General features: G+C 30.6%; 1 protein-coding gene across 4 annotated transcripts in view; it reads right to left on the minus strand.

Moving 5' to 3' along the window:
* Positions 1-18900, minus strand: part of LOC129952969 (uncharacterized) — a 39170-nt gene extending 20270 nt beyond the window's left edge. For 2 of the 4 annotated variants that reach the window (XM_056065960.1, XM_056065958.1), the window contains exons 1-4: positions 5755-5907; positions 3122-3261; positions 1927-1983; positions 398-441 (exon numbers count right to left, since the gene is read on the minus strand). In XM_056065960.1, the coding sequence (XP_055921935.1) occupies positions 398-441; positions 1927-1983; positions 3122-3253 (233 nt within the window). In that variant the 5' untranslated portion in view covers positions 3254-3261; positions 5755-5907. Of the gene's footprint in view, positions 1-397; positions 442-1926; positions 1984-3121; positions 3262-5754; positions 5908-18733 lie in introns of those variants that run through there. The other 2 variants (XM_056065959.1, XM_056065961.1) reach the window with 2 other exon arrangements.
* Positions 18901-19146: the final 246 nt, after the last annotated feature.

A 19146-nucleotide genomic window follows, 5' to 3' on the forward strand; every position in this document is an offset into this window, starting at 1 on the left:
TTAATAAACTTAATGGTAAATGTTTGTTTAATTTATGAGAAGATTTCTTTCGTTCTGAAAGTGACAAAGTTCAACCATTATTTTCTATATTCAAGTTATTTTTCTCTCACACTACAGATCAGATAAAAACTGAGCGGCAAGTCGTTCACAGGACTGTTTGGAATCGAGATTGTGTATAATCTTTTTTTTAAATATTCTTAAACTAATAAATGGACTTTGACAACCTTTAAAAAAGAGAAAGAGACTAAAAACATTGACTGGACACTTCTCTCTCGTTTTTATTTTATTCAAGTGAATTTAGAAAAATCTTAACTACGTATGTATATTATTTAATTTTTTTTTTATAATTCTTAAAACAAAAGAAATAAAAAGTAGTATAAAAGGAAAAATGGTTTACCGTTCGGGGCCTTGGCAATCGTCGACAGACACAGTGGCTTTATACTGCTCTCAGTTTATGGATTTGAGTTAACAGTTTTGGGTTGAGTTGAAAATGGTACATCGCGAAAGCATTCAGTTTTATTTGGTTGAATCATTGGTCGTTTTTGTGGTGGTTGTGGTACGATACATGGTGACAGTAGTAGTAGCAGTTGATGATTGGCAACATTAAAATTATATATTTTCATAATTTTGTTTGTTTTTGGTTAAATTTTTTATCAAACACAGACGAGAACACGCAGCAAATTTGGTTTGTGGTAGTTTTTTTTTTGTTTTTGAAAACATTGTGGCACATACATACATACATAATTTATTCGATTAATTAAATGTTTTCATAATTATCGTTTTTTATGATTACACGAAAACACAAAAAAAAATTTATTTTTGTTTTGCGTGTTGGATGATGGACAAAATAAATTTTATTTGTAATAAAACAAAGAATCAAAACATCCAAAACGTAAGAAGGATGTTGTTTATTTTAATATAAAATATATTTATATTTTTGTTTTAATTCCATATGGTGGTAAAATTAAATTCAGTAAGTTGGGTGTGTATGAGTGCGTTTAAGTGCATTTAATACCACATAATTTGCAGGGGCATAATTATTTTCGCATGGCATTAATTTTTGTTTGTTTGTTAGTTTTTGGTCAAACAATTGTTTAAATATTTTTGGTTTGTCATTTATGTATTATTATTTTTCAGTTTTGTAGTAGTTGAGAGCGCGGGATCAACACAACCAATTAGATCGGGACGGGCCAGTTGAAGGTGGTAGTATCAATTCAGTCACAGGCAGGGCACAGGTACAGGCACGGGTTTTGGTTTGTATTTTGTTTTGATTTTTTTTACACATAAAGAGAGGGTGCGAGAGAAAATATATTTATATATTTTAGATTTAGAATTATTTTTTTTATAATTAATTTTTACGTATATACATATTCAACTTATAATATAGGTTAATGTACAATTAATGAGGTTTATCTGTAAGAACTATGTAATTAAAAAATAAGAGAAATGAGAATCAAAAAGACATTTTGAAGAGATGGTTAAGTTAAGTGTAGAAAACAAATACCTTTAGCTCTAGTTATGGTATTATTTATTTACTTTAAGGTGTTGATTGAATTAAAGAAATAAGGTTTATGAATAAGAGAATAGACAGAGTACCATAAAAGGTTTTTGAGTAAATTAATTCAGTTAATAAATTAATTTAGTAAATGCATTTTTAATTTTTTTAAAAAGAAATAAGACTTAAGATTGTTTTGTATGTTTTTGATTTAAAATGGATAATGGAGTTCCTATAGTTATGGACATAAATATGGTAAGAAATTTGACAATCAAAGAACACTTTATTTAGTATTTGGGTGCATTTCTATAACTGGACTTGTTTACATTTAATTTCAACTCTAATATGGTATTCCAAGGAACAAACAATAAGGCTATGAAAATCGAGGATGAAAAAGGGACGGGACAATAGTTTAAACAGTTTAGACCTACCTGAGAACGCATTTTTTGGATGTGTTGGCCTCCTTTGCCAATGACAGCACCAGCAATCTGAAAATATATTATAGTTTCTTATTATACAAATACCAAAAAAGAGTTAAATTAATTTTGTTAATTTAAGCAGTCGCAATTAAATCTAAACAATATAATAACTTGGTTTTTGACCTGCGGACTAAATTTGAAAATGTGTTTTAATGGTTTCGGATGTTATCCTTATTTAAATAATTTTAAATTTATTATGTTTAAATCTACATTTATAAATTTAAAACATTATAAAAGACTAACTAAAACAAAAACAAATTGGGTCCAGTGTCGATGTTTAAATTAATTCAGATTAAATACTAGTAGATTTAATAAATCGTGATTATTCTCAGACATTGATTTTTAATTGTTTCTAAAATCATAAATGTGAGTCAATAATATGGCAGTTATAAGTTAGTTATATATCAATAATAAAATTATTATATTTTACGTTTGCAGTTGACGAAGAGTGGCTTTTAGTCGCATTAAAAGAGTAAGTTTAAGAAACTGCAAGTTAATCGATCATTCAAAAATATTTATTTTTGTAAAATCTTAGCACATGATATAAGAGAGTTTTTGTCGTAAGACATTTCTAGAAACACTGTTTAAAGTTTGAGTATAAAAGTTCAGATGACTAGCACCTACAAATAATTGAATTACCCTTTTTTCAAAAAGTATTATGTTAAACTTAATAAAGATTTACTTTAAATGAATAAATTCGCGATCCAAAATACCTATTGTGAAGGTATCCAAAACCAATCAAAAATCAATCGTTATAACAGAAAGCACTTAATAAAGTGTTTTAATTTTTGTTTTATGCTAGAGCCTTAATCGATGTACCGCTATTTAAAATAAACAGTGTTTTAGTGTTGTTTAATATAAGATTTTTTTTAATCGATGTACCACTATTGATATAAAAAGGACACTAGAAAGACCGCTCAAATATATTTACTAAAAAAATATTTCTCAGCTGTTGAATGAAACAAATACTATATAAAAATCAATTTATAAATGGATCAATAAATCAATGGATTTATTTCAGACAAACTTATATAAAATGAATAAAAGGTCAACTAATCGTCATTGCAAAATAAGTAATTATCACTTAATACAAAAAAAATGTTATGCTGATGAATTTTTTTCAGAAGCTCTATTTATTTTTACTCACACGGCTGGGAATTAACAATCGGACTTGATCATCATTATTGCCACCGCCTTGGCCACCACCGCCGCCACCACGTTGCCTCTTATTTTGTGGTGGACCTCCATCGTCATTCATTTGGTTATCGCCTCGCTTCATATTAACTTCTGCAAAGAAAAAAATAAATTAATCCTCTTGTTATTTTATTCTTTCAAAATGTTTAACATAATAAATATTCATTGTATGCATATTGGGGAGTAAAATTAAAATAAAACAAATAGTATTACTCACTATAAAACAACAAGACAGTGACAAATACAAGCGAAAACAGTTTAATATATTAAACAAATAATCCCCAAAGTGGTTAAAATTCGTTAACTCAGATTGTGTCAAGAAGACAAACGTTTCTAACAAATACTACTCTTAATTAAATTTATATTATATCGCAATCATTTTAATTGTTTGGTTTATATTTAAAAAGGGGAAAAACAATTTGGTTGCATCTACTCCCAAACACAAACATGTTAGTAAGCAGATTTCCGAAAGGCAACTTAAAATGCATAAACATATTGAGATCGTTGAATAGGCCACTCAAACTAAGCCAAATAGATCAGAAACGTGTAAACAAAGCACAAAAGTTATCCGTAGGTGATGACTGACGTTAAACATACAATAATGGTTACAGAATGTAAATCGCATTAGAAATCGAGCTGATGTGGGTATTGGTGAAGAATGTTGAGAATGCATAAATGTGTTTTGTCAGTCAATAGAGTCTTCATATAAGTACTCAACCTTTGCAGAAAAAAAAAATAAGTATCTAAGCACCTAGAAGGTAGGTTAAAGACCATATAACCTTCTCTATTGATTTTGAAATGTATCTAAAAGCGATATTTGAGATTGAATAAGTAATTGTTCATAAAATGCTTAGAAACACATATCTCTATTGTGAATTTAATAAAACGTCTAAGAGCTTTTCTTTGATGATGTTTTGATATGTAGGCAGGTTTAGTATAAGTGGGGTGAGTACAGTGTTTCATGAAGAACCTACCACCCACTTACCATTGTTCTGAGAGGCAGATTGATTTTTTTGTATCTTTTATAATGTATTTATGTATATGTCGAAACAAGTTTATTATGTTTATTAATTTATGTACATATATTATTGAACTGAGCTATTTTTGAGGAGTTACTTTTAATAGGTATCTTGAAATAAACTACCAGTACTACATACACATGCACTTTATCAATAACTGAAGAAGATATTGTGTGTTTTTAGGTGTAACTCGTGCTATTTTCAATCAATTAACTTTTTTTTTCTTTTAAACTATTCAGAAAATGAATGAAGGACATATGTACATCATTGGCTCATTTTTCAAAAAAGAAAATTGACTTATCGAAATTACATACTTGGAAATCAAGAGAAATATTTGTATTTGATATAAGTCTTAATGAATTTTAGACGGAATTAAAACTTGAACAGTGTTCGTCAGCAAAGTCTGGGGAAGAAAATCTGGGATTCTGGCTTGCTCATTTTCTGATCACACCATATGATTATGTTTATGATTGGGAAAGAGAGATGTTTCCAAAAATGGCTAAAGAATTTACCAAAAAATGTACAAATCAGTGCCATGAAAGGATGATAGAAATGGCCCAAGGCTTACAACTCAAACGTGCGTGAATATGTTAAAGGACCTGAATCTAAAGATGATTAGTTTGTTAGAATTTGTATGAGAAAAGTAGAATTGTATTTGTACCTATTGCTTTACAATCACTAATAGAAGTTCTAGCGGACCAACTAGTACCACATATCTATGCGTCTACTTATGTACATATGTATATGATTTGAATTATCTTTGTTTCATTGTAGCTTAGAGAATACGAATTGAGTGAAATGAATACTAACGAGAAAATAAACCTTATATTTTAAATAATTGTCAGCTCCGTTCAATTTAATGAGAAAATTTGAAGATAAAAAGACAACAAAAGGAATTTGAATTTGAAAAAAATTTGACAAATGTAATATTTATGTTTTAGTATTCTTTTTATTTAACAAACATTCTGATATATTTGCTTTGACATCACAATTTAGATTTGCAAGTGAAGTTATTGCATTGAATATGCAAAATTGCTCTCACAAGTTAGTATTTTTTATTATTTCACCCTTAGTATGCGAGATAACCGTTTCTTTTCTACATTTATGTTATATATTAATGTTTTGGTTAGTAAAATCAAAATCTGGATTGAGAGTAAAGGGTGCAGTTCTTAGCAAAAACATCGCAGTTGTCACTATATCACAATTAAAAAAAGTGTACCAATTATAATACAGTTTAGGAAACAGACGGTGAGCGCTCGAACGGAAGTGTTAGGGAAATAAAATGCATATATATATAAAAATGTAGACAATACAAGGAAAAAATATATATGAGATTGATGCTAAAAATCACATGATCTTAGTCTATTGCGCTACCAGAGATAAAAGTGTAACGAATGTAACACAGACAATCGTTTTTGAGCAAAATAGCAAAGATTTCGAATTGTATAAAATCATAATAATTAATTACTTGCACTTATAATTTTGTAATAAATCCATCTTAAAACATAAACACTTTCGAAATGTGATACAAAATAAGAGTTTATTGCAAACTAAGTTTAATTTTTACCTTATGAATAAAAATAACACTGTACTTTTTACAAAATCTTTGGCACGATTTTTAAAATGTTTGACATTTTAGAACTAGGAATACTTATTTAAAGCAGTCGGATGGGCTAGATAGCGTTTTGAACTGGAAGATATTCTGCAATGCACTCGTATTTATAGGAAATTTTTTCATGAAGAAAAAGTGGGAGTATAGAAGAATTAGTACGTGAAAACAATTTTTGTATCCTATAACAAAATAATTTGTTATAAATTGAAGGGGAAATAAGGACACTCCGAGATAATTTAACTAACCACATAAGTTTAAGCCACGTGAAACTATCTCTTTCACTTATTTTTGTATTACTTGGGGAAGTATTGACCACCGGAAATAAGTGACCAATCAAATTGTGCGACATTCCAACTTCAATCGAACAGGATATCACTATGATTTTAAAGGACAAAAAAACCTCAGGCAGACCAATAAAAAGCCACCAACAAGACATTGATCATTAAAAATTCCTAAGCAGCTAAATGAAAAGGGGAAACGAAAAAATATGGAAAAAATGGCTTTAAATGACGTGGACGCATAAAGTTTTGGTAAAATATGGTTGCTTAGTAACATGATTTTTGTCTTCTTGGGTTGTTCTTTTTTTTTTGTCTTTTGTAGCAAATAAACCCCATTATCTATTGACACAGGACTAAAATATATGCATATCGAGATTACGGCGCAGAAGTAGTTGTTGTGCAACCAAATTATCGCGGATACATTACAAACTAAATAATACGTTAGGAAAATTTAATAAAAATTGCATTCAAAGCATATTAAAATGCATTTATCGTTTTAGAATTAAACGTCAATTATTCTACTTGCTACGTCAATATCAGCTGATGATATTACATTATGAATTTTTTAGTATGAGAAAATCAGTAGTTGGTAGCAAGGAATTTTCTTTTATGTTATTAAAATAGATACAAATGGTGGTTATTTTTTTTGTCATTTCATCCCCTAAAACATAACTACTCTAAAAAAAAAAATCGACAGGCACATTTTAGAGCAAGTATTAAACTATAATTAATTATTGCTGTCGTTGATATACAATGTTCTAATTTAAAGGCAATTAGCACTTCGTTATAAAAAAACGAAAAGAGATAACAATAAAGAACATAATACAAGCACTTGTTAAAATTTCTAAATCTGTTTACTATGTAGGAAGGAAAAACAATATTGACTATTTGCTTTCGAGCTGATACGTAAGATCTTTTCAACTACCTACTCCTTGACATTAATAATATAATTACATTCTCGTTTTATTGTTCTATATGCACAAACAAATATGATTTTGTTCATTATGATGAACCTAAAACCAAAATTAATTCGCAGAAACAAAAAAAAAAAAAAAACAAATGTGCAACTCAGTAAATGTTAACATACTACAAATCTGTAACCCTTTTGATGCGTGAAATCGGACAATCGAGATCCAAAAACTGGATTTCGAGTTAAGTATGTTTAAAAATTTGTATGATACTGTTTGGTCAATATCAACAAAACATTGTTTTTCATAATAAACTAAATCTTCAAAGACTTCATCTAAAAACGCTGCATCCTTAAAAGGTGTAAATCTCTATAGTTATATGCAAAAATTTATTTGACAATGATTTGAGTTCAAAATCAATGTGAAATAAAGAATACACTTTACACTTAAATACTGAAACACAAAGATAAACAACTCATTCACAGAACGTGAGAGATAGACAGAGGACAGATAAAGAAGCACAAAATAAGAAAGGAAAGAAAAAACATAACAAAATAACGATGGATGAAAATGTTCACTTTTACAGTGCTAATCAGAATTTTAAATATATGTACTTAATTGTATTTTAAAAAATCAGAAACCAAAAACACTGTTTTGAAGATTGAAAAAGAAGTCACTTTTTAATGATCAATTTTTGGTGGTAACAAGTATGGTGCAACAAGAGCGTTTTGTTTTATTAGTTAAAGTCATTTTGAATTGCAATCGCAATCGATATTTTACAAACAGCAATTTCAGTTAGTCTTTGTTTTTCTAAAAAATGTTGGAGCTATCGCTAAAGAGAATATCTACATTTTAAAATTTTTTACTGAACAACCATTCTTGTTAAATCGGTATTTTTTTAGGTTCTATTAATTTCTCATAAAACAGCTTCTGGTATTTTTAGGTATTATTATTACATACAAACAAATTTAACTAAGGGACATTACATAAAATGTTTACACTTATATGAAAAATCAATTACTTGACAATGTTTCTGGATTTTTTGTAAATATTAGTTTCTAGGCATTTTTATTGAGATTTGTTGCGTTTTTTTTTTAAATCGTACTATGGGGAAATCAGCTAAAAGTAGACAAGTAAGTACTGAAGATCGTTTCAATAAAATCTCACATAAGTACATAAGAGTCCAGCCCTAAATAAATTACTTTTTTTTTAATGGCCTACAATTTCATAAACATTCTAGAGTAAAAGTAGATAAGTGTGTGCGACTGCATTTCTAAATTAATATACAAAAGCAGATTGAGCTTATTCCCAATATACCGAATCTAAAGAATGAATAAAAGAATACATTTACAATAAAATGAAAAAATAGTCGAATTCGATGATCGGTAAATCGAAAAAGTACTATATGAACTTTAAGTAAAACTATCGCATTAAGAAACTTTCATAATTGTGACCCAAGATCTACCTTAATTAATATTTAACAAATTGAATTGTGTTTTTTGTGGGCTAATAGTCTTCGATTAGTTTGTATACTAAGATCAAACGACATTTTATTTTCATTAATTACTCTTCTCTTTGAGTTTCTTTAATTGCAATATTAAATTCAACCGTAAATTAATATTGTGCATCTCTTTGCATTATACATATGTTATTATTGTGCCTTTAATAAACGTTTAAAATTATTAAAATCTTAAAGAGGAATTCTTTTAAACAAATTTATTATTATATTAAACATTAAACATTGTCCTATTTGTTAATACATATAAACAAATTCACGCATTTTAATTCATCACAACAAAAGGACGAACACAATTCATACATACACTATTACTGTACAAACTTATAATCTTTCTGTAATTTCAAATATCCATCTAAAGCTATTATATTTGGAACTTGTACATTTATACATTCTTTTTTTACCTATTCATATATAGAGTAGAAAATTACCTCCTGCGTCCAATTAAGTCAATAGAAATAAATGCATACATACAAAGACAGAAAAAAAATAAAAACAGTACAAAAGCAGTTGAACAAACTTTTGGTTTGGGTGCCAGTGGCAGTCTTCCTCTCCCACCCACTCTAATAATGGGTTACCACTTGCCTGTCACTTGCACACACTCAAACACCGCATATTGGTGGTTTTCTATCTTTACAAATGCATAAAGATGGTTCTTTGATTATTATTTCATCAGGGCAGTTTGTCAAAACAATGCGTCTCCATGGCAATCGGCTTGTGGAGTGGTCAAGAGTTCCACAACAGCACACGGTTCGTTTATGGGAAACTGCTCAAGCGGTAGATGCCACCACTACAACACCTCTTTCGGCCTCGCCACAAGCATAACAACGACAACTTTAGTTTTTCAAGCTCAATGGGGAAACATGGACGACTTCCACTATGAAAATGGAGAAGGACGTTGAAAAAATAAACTTCGAGCCACTGCTCTAATTGAACTCTTTAGAAAGCCAAAACTATACCAGTGCTTGTCGCTGTGGAGAACCTGACCACAATCGACGTTTGGCCGATTAATATTTGAAAGGCGTTAATTAAAAATGACTTTTGAGCAAATTGCTACGACGACGTCTTCTTTGGATACCCAACCCGAATTACCACAAACTATCGTCCATGATTGCAGCGATATTCAAATGCATATCGTATGTGTGATTTGCCTGCTGTTGCTTTGCTTCCGTGCGAATCCTTAAAAAATTACTTTTCAATCAAGTTTTACCCTCCCCAATGACTGGCCATACCACACACAACAATTGAAGTTTCTGAATTCTAGAGTAAGTTCCGCCGTTCTTTGGCCACGCAACATGAACAGACCTTGCTTTTCAGGGGACATTTCCGTTTGCTACCACCTTCTGGCTATGAGTGGTGTGGTTTGGTGACTTCGGAGTTTCTTAAAGCAATAAGTAATATGGTCATAGCGTGTCAGAGTTTACTTTTTTCTAATGCTATAAATTATTGAGAAGAATTTGGTTTTCTGTATTTTTGAGGCCCACCTTCAAGTTACAATCCAAAAACTATAATAATGCATTTACACATGACAATTCTTCTGCATGATTTCTATTATTTTAAAGATTTTGTTTCATCTTTTATTTTAGGGGTTCTTAAATAGTTAATCATAAAAAAATGTATTTGAAAGTATTTGATTGTTGGACAAGGGTTACAAGTTAAGTACACGTTTTTACATTTCAAAAGCTAATTATAACAAGTGCTCTGCTAATAAAGGTATTTAAATGATCCATAACTTCATATTAATCAATATATAAACTTACATCATACATAAATACATATGTACATACATCCTTGATACATACATATTTTAAACATTCATACTTAATACATACAAAATATCAAAGCATAATGTGTATTCAGTTGCAGGGGACACAATGGAAGCATTCTTTTCGACCTCTTTTATTTGACAGTATACATTCAATTAGGGTGTATCTTTTAATTGTGATTATCCGCTTATTTATTTAATGAGCATAACTCCAAACGTTTATAAGTTTGCATCACATCCTACTCTAATAAATATATTTTAATAAAATCAAGGCCTTTTTGCCAAGGCCGTAATATATATTATTTTATTTTTAGTTTTTACTAAAGATACATAATCGAATACTATTATGGAAAGCGAACAACTAACAAGATTTCACTGAAAAAAAAATGAAACTCAATAGGTACACGAGTTGCCATGCAATTGTTCAAATCCATTTACACATAAAAGGTATCCACGAAATTCGAGTAGAAAGCTATAAGCACGTGTTGATGAAGGTCATGTTTCTGTTAACTATTAACATTAAGTATAGTATTTCAAGGTCTAAATGCATTGCTTCAAATGGTATCTTGTTTTACACACAATCTTAAATATTGTTTTTCTTATTGAGCTTTTCTATATCAAATTAAAAATAAAAACAAATAAATACAAATTAAATGAATTATTTAATCACGTTCTTCTCCACATAATTATGTTTTATTAAATGTACAATTTTATCAGAATTTGTTCCTTTATTTCATTTTATAGTAAAAAAAATTAACAATGCAATTTATATTGATTTTTTTTTAATAAAAAAAAAACAAATATTTTTGGTTGTTGGGCAGAATATTCAAGTTTTGGTACGTTTTTTATTAAGTACCTATCAAACCAAGGAAACTTGTTTGAAACTGATCAAAATTTATTTTTAATAATATTGTTAAACAAGTTCTAAAGTCAAACAAATTTTTTGCATGGTTAATACCTACATATGCGCACTAGAGCTAAATTTGAAAAATGTAGTAGGTTTATATTTTAGTTTTGTATATTTCAAAATATATTTTAAAGTCTGTTGTTTCATTCAAATTTGAGTCAGAATTTTGATTCAGCCTCCATTCGAGTCCAGACGTCATTGGTACCAATAAGATCAAATTTAAACAATGTCTTTTGAAATTTTTGTAAGCAATACACTATTTTTGTAAGCTTGATCGAGATACAAATTTTAAACTTCAGAAAGCTTTGGTTTTGGAGAGAAAAAAATAATATTTCAATCCTATTTAAATTTTTGTTTATTAAGATAACTTTCCAGAAATAATGAATATAACAAAAGGCACACAATGGTTCAATTGTTGAAATCGGTTTAAAGAAGTTTGGAAAAATGCACGTAACATGATTTTTTCTTGTAATAAAGACCAGATATTCAAACAAACCGATCGGTTCCTCTCTTAGCAGAAAAGCTTTCAAAATTAATATTCTGTTCCAAGGTCCGTATGAGAATGGGATAGAGATTTAAGATGGCATCATTTGCAGACAGGAGGTATTTTTGCTACTTTATGCGAAAACATATTGAGCTTTTACCCGTGGCATGAGGGCTAGTGCGTTGGACTGCGACGACTGGAAAATAAATGTCCAGAAATCGGAGACAATTCTGTTCCGAACTCTGTTGGCTAGGGCCACGAGGGATACGTGCAAGTATTGCACAAGATGATCATCGTTGATCTTCACGGACAGCGATTAACAAATAAAAGTGTAGTAAAGTACCTCGGTATCTGGTTAGATCAGTATTTAAATTTCGACAGACATTTAAATGCTGCTCTGACCAGGGCCAGAGAAGCCTTCGCTCTGATAAAACGGCTGTTTAACAGCAGTGGGCGTGACCCAGAGTGAAGGTAATTTTCTATATGGCCGATGATCGTTTATGGTTGTCCTGTGTGGTTTGACGTTGCCCCTTCCCAGATGGAGATGTTTCGGGTGTTCGAGCGGCAGTGTTTAAGACTCTGTACCGGCTTATATCGAACAGCCGAATCCTCTTACGTGCATTACTATCTGTACGAGGTCCTATACAACGGGGCTCGAATCAACAGAATTGACAATTTGATAAAACTCGTTCGAGGTCACATTGCAAGAGCTATGTCTTCGACCAACAATTTAATTTTCGGGGCGTTCTATCCGAACGACGAGCATTTTGAAAGTGCACGCTTGAGCGGCTTCATTCCACCAGAGGCATTCCTTTTTTTTAGACAAATGCGGGCTAATACAGGATAGATTGGCAGTTCCGTTAATCAACCACGTCAGACGAACAACCGTGGATAGGCGACTCCCGTACAATCGGGACGTCATGGCACAAGGCGGAGCGGAGCTCCTTCGGTTCAGTAGGGCTGTGTCCGAACGGGACCGAACTGATAGGGTGGCTTCAATCGGCACTTGATATTGGGTAGTCGGGATGGGGTTTTAAGCCTTGGCCGGCTTACATACTCGTTTTATAGTTTTAGGGTTTAGTTTTAAGTAGAATAGGCATGGTGGCACAAAAAGAAATAGAAAAAAGTACAAAACAGAAAAAAAATACAAAGAATAAAAAAAAAACATTAAAAAAACATGGAATAAAAAAAAAAAACAAAAGACAAGAAAACGTGAAAAACAAAAATGTTAGATAGTTAGATTTGCTGCTGTGGTTGTTCTAGTTTTAAGTAGGTTATAGGTAGAATATGTAGTTTAAGTTAGCTTTAAGTTTTATTTAAGGACCTAATTGTAAGTAGTTTTTAAGTAAATATAAATAGGATACTGATATCAGTTTTTTTTAATTTTCTAATGAATACAAAAATAAATTAAATTGAATTGAAGTTAAAATAGATATTAGGACCGAAAGGCATTAGTATTAAGTGTTATTGTTTAACTTAATAAATGAATTAATGAATTTAATAAAATGAATTACAGTAAAATAGATCGTACGACCAAAAGACATCAGAATTAAGTAATATTGTTTCACTTAGAGTGTCCGTATGGGACCATTACGTTAGTTGTAAGTTATGGATAATTAGGCTAGTTTTATGAATTTTTGTCTAGCTTTAAGATAGGTTTAAGATTGAATTAATAAAAATGAATTAAAAAAAAGTGGGTTGGACTGTCATGCCAGAAGTCTTGGATTCAATCCCTGCCTGTGCCATCTAAAGTTTTTTTTTCACGGGTACTGCCTCTTGCGAGTAGTTCTTGTAATTCTTGTCATGAAAAGTGCTTTCTCAAATTAGCCGTTCGGATTCTGCTTAAAACTGTAGATCCCCTCTATCCCTGAAAACATTACTCGCGCACAGGAATGGTTGAAAGTTGTAAGTCGCTACCTAATTTATTTTACATTGAGCTTTCTCCTTTATTAAATTATTAAAATGCAGTTCCTCAAATAAATAGCAATTAGACATTCCGCTCAAAGCGCACGATGACGAAATACAAAAAGTCATAATGTTTATAATGATAGATTTTGCTTCCCGAATATAGCAACATTTCCTTTGCCTTGCAACGCGAACATAAATATAGCAGTCACGAATTATTTTATTGAAAAAATACTCGCTTTGAGTTGAAGTGGTAATCGCTTTTCATAATAAGAAAGTGTTGATCCTAGAAAGCCGAGAAGAAAAACATTCAAAGCTTGAAAGAACCAGTTCCTTACCTAGAAGCTGTTGGAATAGCCTTAAACATCATCGAAAATTTTATGTTCGATTGGTTAATAAAACCTCTTGATCAAGTTATATTTTTGTTTGGTATTTATAAAGAAAGTGTTGAATCACAACATGCAAAACGCTGTGGCGTCATTTTAAAACTAAGATGAACTCTGATATTTTGACATAGTTTCTTTGTAATTTATTCCGACTAATGTTTTTTTGCTTATTTAATTCTTGTATTTTTCCAAGGAGATGGCAACTCAACTTTTTTTCCAAATACAAGCTTAGGTTTACATGTTTCCTATGTTTGCATAGTCCTAAAACATTTTGCGGAGACTCTGTATTAACTGTAGTACAACCACCTTTCAGAATTCAAATTAAAAAGTATCTTGGCAAGTAAAAAAGATAAAGAAATGAACATTCAAATCCTAATTCTTATTTGGTTTTCAACGTAGCTTAGCATTCTTTGAGTTCTTATCGTTGTAATCTTTGTTGAAAATAAATGCTAAAACGAAACATAGTAAAATACTTTTTGTTTTAAAAAGCTGCTGATTTGATTACCGACATTAGTTGTTTAATAATACGGAAATAGGCACAAAATGTAATATTTGTTTATTTTTCAAAAAGTCTCAATTAATGCGCAAAGATCTAAAGGGTGACTTTTTAGCTTTTACCTTTTTGGCAACACTGGTTTAAACAGCTGACGCACGTTTCGTGTTTTGTTTCACTGTCAAACATTTTCAGTTCGGTCTACAATTTAACCAAGAATCGTCTTACAAACGAACAACGCTTGCAAATTATTGAATTTTACTATCAAAATGCGTGCTCTGTTAAGAAATGTTGAAAAGAATATGACACAATTCGACTAAGCGGATGGACCATTTGAGGCGCAGTTAAGGTCAACATTTTCATGAAATAATCTTCAAACATTAGATTATATGGACCGTACTATTGATTCAAATAAAGATTTCATGCATTTTTCTGAATTGTATGTTTTTTTTGTGAAAAACTTTCCTACAGCTTTTAAAAATTCACCCTTCATAAACAGTACGTCCATAATCTAGGAACGAACCCCTTTTAATCAGTTCTTCCTTTATTCAGATTTTATTTCCAAAAGGGGAATTCATTAAAAATTAGTCCTAATATTTTTTTCTAAGTATCCATTTTATTAAGTTAAAATAGTTCTGGTCTAAAATTCCGTATTTTTTCACAATTTTGCTTTAAATATTCAATAGTATCAATTTTTAAATATAAAAATGTTTTAGACAAAAGACATCAAAAAACTGGTTAGCAATATGTGGCAATTAAATTATACTTTTTCTAAGATTTTTCATGGCTTCAGTTCAAATCCGACTTTAAAATCAATGCATCATGGTCTTTTTTTCAATAAAATACGTGATGATATTCCAAATACACTATCCCTTACTTCAATTTTCCGTTTGAAAATGTTCTGTATATAATTATTTTTCAAAAAATCGTCATTAGTTATAAGTCGTCATTTGCGTACATTCTTAACACAAAAACGCAAAACGGTGTAAAAGCAATGTACGTTTTTATTATAAATTCGTTGTCTTAAGGTTATAACAGTAAGGTTTGGAAATACATTGAAAAAATATATATAAATTGGTGTTTGGATTTGGTATCAGCTCTAAAAATTAACTCTGAATTTAATAAAATAAAGGAATTCTATTTAAAGTTTTTCAAAACTTGATACAGTCAACTGAAGAATCATAAGTAGGGCAACCAAAAATATGTTCGAACATATTTTTTGTTAACATTTATTAACACGAGACTGATACGAATACTTTTCATTGAAATCTTCGACTTTTAAACGTCATCTGTAGGGCATATTTTTTGCATATTTCACTGAAAATGCATATTTTTGCTTTAAAAAGGCATATTATTTTTTTGGACAATCTTCGAGTGATTCAAAACATACAGAGTTGGAAAGAGATTTGTGCGGTGTTTTTTTGGGCCGAATAAAAAATCGAGCAATCGAAAACAAAAGAAAACATTTTATGGGTTTCAATTAACGAGACAACAGACGCAGCAAGCAGATATGTTGCAAATGTTATCATTGGAATTTTGAATCAAGATGAGACGTTCGTTAAAGAAACATTTGTATTAAATGATCAACTGGAAATGATAAATCACTCAACCATCATCGCCCGGCTCTTCGATGATTCGGTTAGAATTCTGGGTGAAGATTTTAACAAAGACTAGATTTTACTTTTTTTGCATCAGATGCTGCTCCGTATGTATGGTAAAAGCGGCACAAGCTATTCAAGTTTTCTACCCAAAAATAATGCATGTTACATGCCTCGCACATGGACTTCACCGAGTATGTGAAAAAGTTAATGCTGACATTGGCTGCTTTATAGTAAATGGAAAAGTGTTTTTAAAAGCTCCATCCAAAGTGAAAACCCTTAGAGACATAGAACCTGGACTGGAACTTCCTCCACAACCAATTTAAACGCAATGGGGACATGACTCGAAGAGGTCAACTACTACGTCGAGTATTTTGAAAAGATTGTTCGTATTTTCTGGCACCAAGCTATGGTTTTCTAGTAACATTAATTTGGTTTATCGATCAATTCCAGCACACGCATTATAAGTAATGGTGAAGACAATCTACAGCATTAACAGCAAGGCCTTATAAATCAGCGAAGAAAACGATAGAACATGTAATTGAAAAAAATGCCGGCTTCGAAAAACTACAAATAATTGCAATTGCTTTGCCGAAGTTTTAGCATTCGAATACGCTTCGATCACTTCTGTTACGTTCAACGGTGCTTTTCCATGCATACAAGTTCATTCATTTTCAAAAATTGTAGTATTATGTATGTAGTTAGTAAGTGTCATTTACTGCAACAAAAATTTGCAATAAATCGTCTTACTGATCGCTGACATTAAAAATGTCTATTATTCAAAAATGAATTTGCTGCGATAACTTTTTTTTTCTTAAATAGTATATGTGTGCGAAGTAGTTGAAGTATTTTTTTGATATTGTTCTTATTAATAAATTTTCTAAAGCAAATAACGCTTCTAATAAACATCTTTTACATTTATTGAGCATATTTTGAGGGCATATATTTGGGCGGTATATTATAAGCGCTTAAAACTTTCATAAGTAATGAGAAATTGTGAAAACTTAGGTAGATACCTACTAAAATGATTATACAGAATCTAAAAGATTCGTACTTTGCATAATCATCATACAATTTATTGTGAAGATATAAATTTTGTTTTAACTTAGCCTTAAAAAAAGGTTTTTAATTGTCTTTATCATTTTTAAAATGGCACATTTTAAAAATATGATGTGACAAAAATGCGAGATTTGAATTCAGGACATGTTAATCTCTTAAACGTCTATTGTTTTTTTTTTTGTGCAAAAAAAACGTTCAGTGGTACTTTCTTTGTCTAATTAAAATTAACTTCAAAAAATGTACACGTGTATTTCAATAATTTCATCAATAAATTTAAAGTAAAGTAAGTTTCATTGATAAAACTTTACTTATGTATGTAATTGTAATAATTTGTTTCTCCTCAATTTTGGCAGGGTTGATCTGTTAGCTGCAATAGGTATATAATGGCAATTTTAGAGCGAGATAACATTTATTTCTATTTTTAATTAATATAAGAATGCCAATATTTTCATTTGCTCATCTTTTCTTATATTGATTTAAATGATATAGGTACTAATTAAATTTATTTTTTACTAAAACTCTACAATGACAACTTTTTAAGCCAAAAGACTGAGCATGACATACATAAAAGAAATAACTAATTTGTTCTACTATTTTACTCTTAATTTGTGTTCTATGATGTTTATCGTTTGCATGAAAATGTTCACTATCCGATCGCGGCAGTAGTAATTTGAAGAAATTGTTTCGACTCCTATTGTATTGTAATTTACAATGAAAATAAAACTGGGAATAATCAAATGGAAAACATAACTACAAACAGTAAGCTGATAGAGATCGATAATTGAAAAGCTTTAGTTCTATACAAGTAAACCTAACAATAATCGAGTTCAATGCAAACAACAAATCGAAGCAATTTGAGTGTCATCAATTTCTTTGTAAGCACGAGATAGAAATATCTCCTGTCTCCGCTGGTCATAAAATGAGGAAAACCATTCAAGCCATTCGCGTAAGAATCAGAATCAGGCGCCAGCAGCAGCTTTACCATTCCGTCGATTGTAACCTTGAACTGTTGGGAGAACTCGAAATGCCATAATCGGCAAAATAACAAATTCCAAATTCATCACCAGTCAGACCACTTAACTCATGGATGCGGTGAACCGAGTCGGGGGCAAGAAGAAGAAGAAGGAAGGACGCCGTAAGCTCAAAGATTAAAAATAATATTTTCGTCCCGCGAGCGAGTCATCAAAAATAGTAACAGAAAAATCAATAAAGAAAAATATAGAAATAACTTAGGTACTTTTCTTTGAAGACGAGATCGGAAAATGCCGGAGGAGCTTCTTCCTCATGTTTTATGTAAATCATGCCACTTTTGTTGTGTGCTATCGAAAGCCGCGCCGGTGCGGTATGCCCGGTCAAAGGTGATTTAGATAAATTACACAAAAACCGTTTCAAGAAAAACACACAATTTAGGTCATCAATGGGTCCATAAGCTTCCTGGTCAATGGTCAAATTCTTAGTAATAGAAAAAAAGGAATACAGAAACACTGTCGAAGCGGGAGCACTTGTGAAAATAAAAATTATCATTTTTCGCTCTATGGTTTTCCTAATGAGATACCGCCATATTTTTTGCACCAGACGAAGGCCATTTTTTGGTTACACTTTTTATATAGTTTATTTTTGGGGTTTTTCACTTACCTTGTTTGCAAATGCGATATAAAACACAATTTATGTACTTGGTTTAAGTTAATGAAAATAGTTTTATGATTTTTCACTGAATTCAAGGGCAGTTATTGAAAATTTTCAGTAATCAGTAAAAGAAATAAGTTGGCGCGGTCAACACCCAGCACAAGCACATAAAAACTGTGATGAATTGCAAATGGCGGTGGGAGATGTTGAAAAAAGATTGAAAAAGTAGTAGATTAGTGTTTTCGGCTTGTTTGGATTTGCATTGTGTATAATATCGGATAAAATGAGTGTGTTCAAGGAAACTAGACAACGAACGATGCGTCCTCTGATGGTGTGGTCACTTAACATTCTACAGCTATAGAGAATATTTGTAGAAAGTATGTGGAGAATTGAAAAAAAGTATAATTTATGAATAGAATATG

The sequence above is a fragment of the Eupeodes corollae genome, chromosome 3, assembly GCF_945859685.1.
Source record: "Eupeodes corollae chromosome 3, idEupCoro1.1, whole genome shotgun sequence".
NCBI lineage: Eukaryota > Metazoa > Arthropoda > Insecta > Diptera > Syrphidae > Eupeodes > Eupeodes corollae.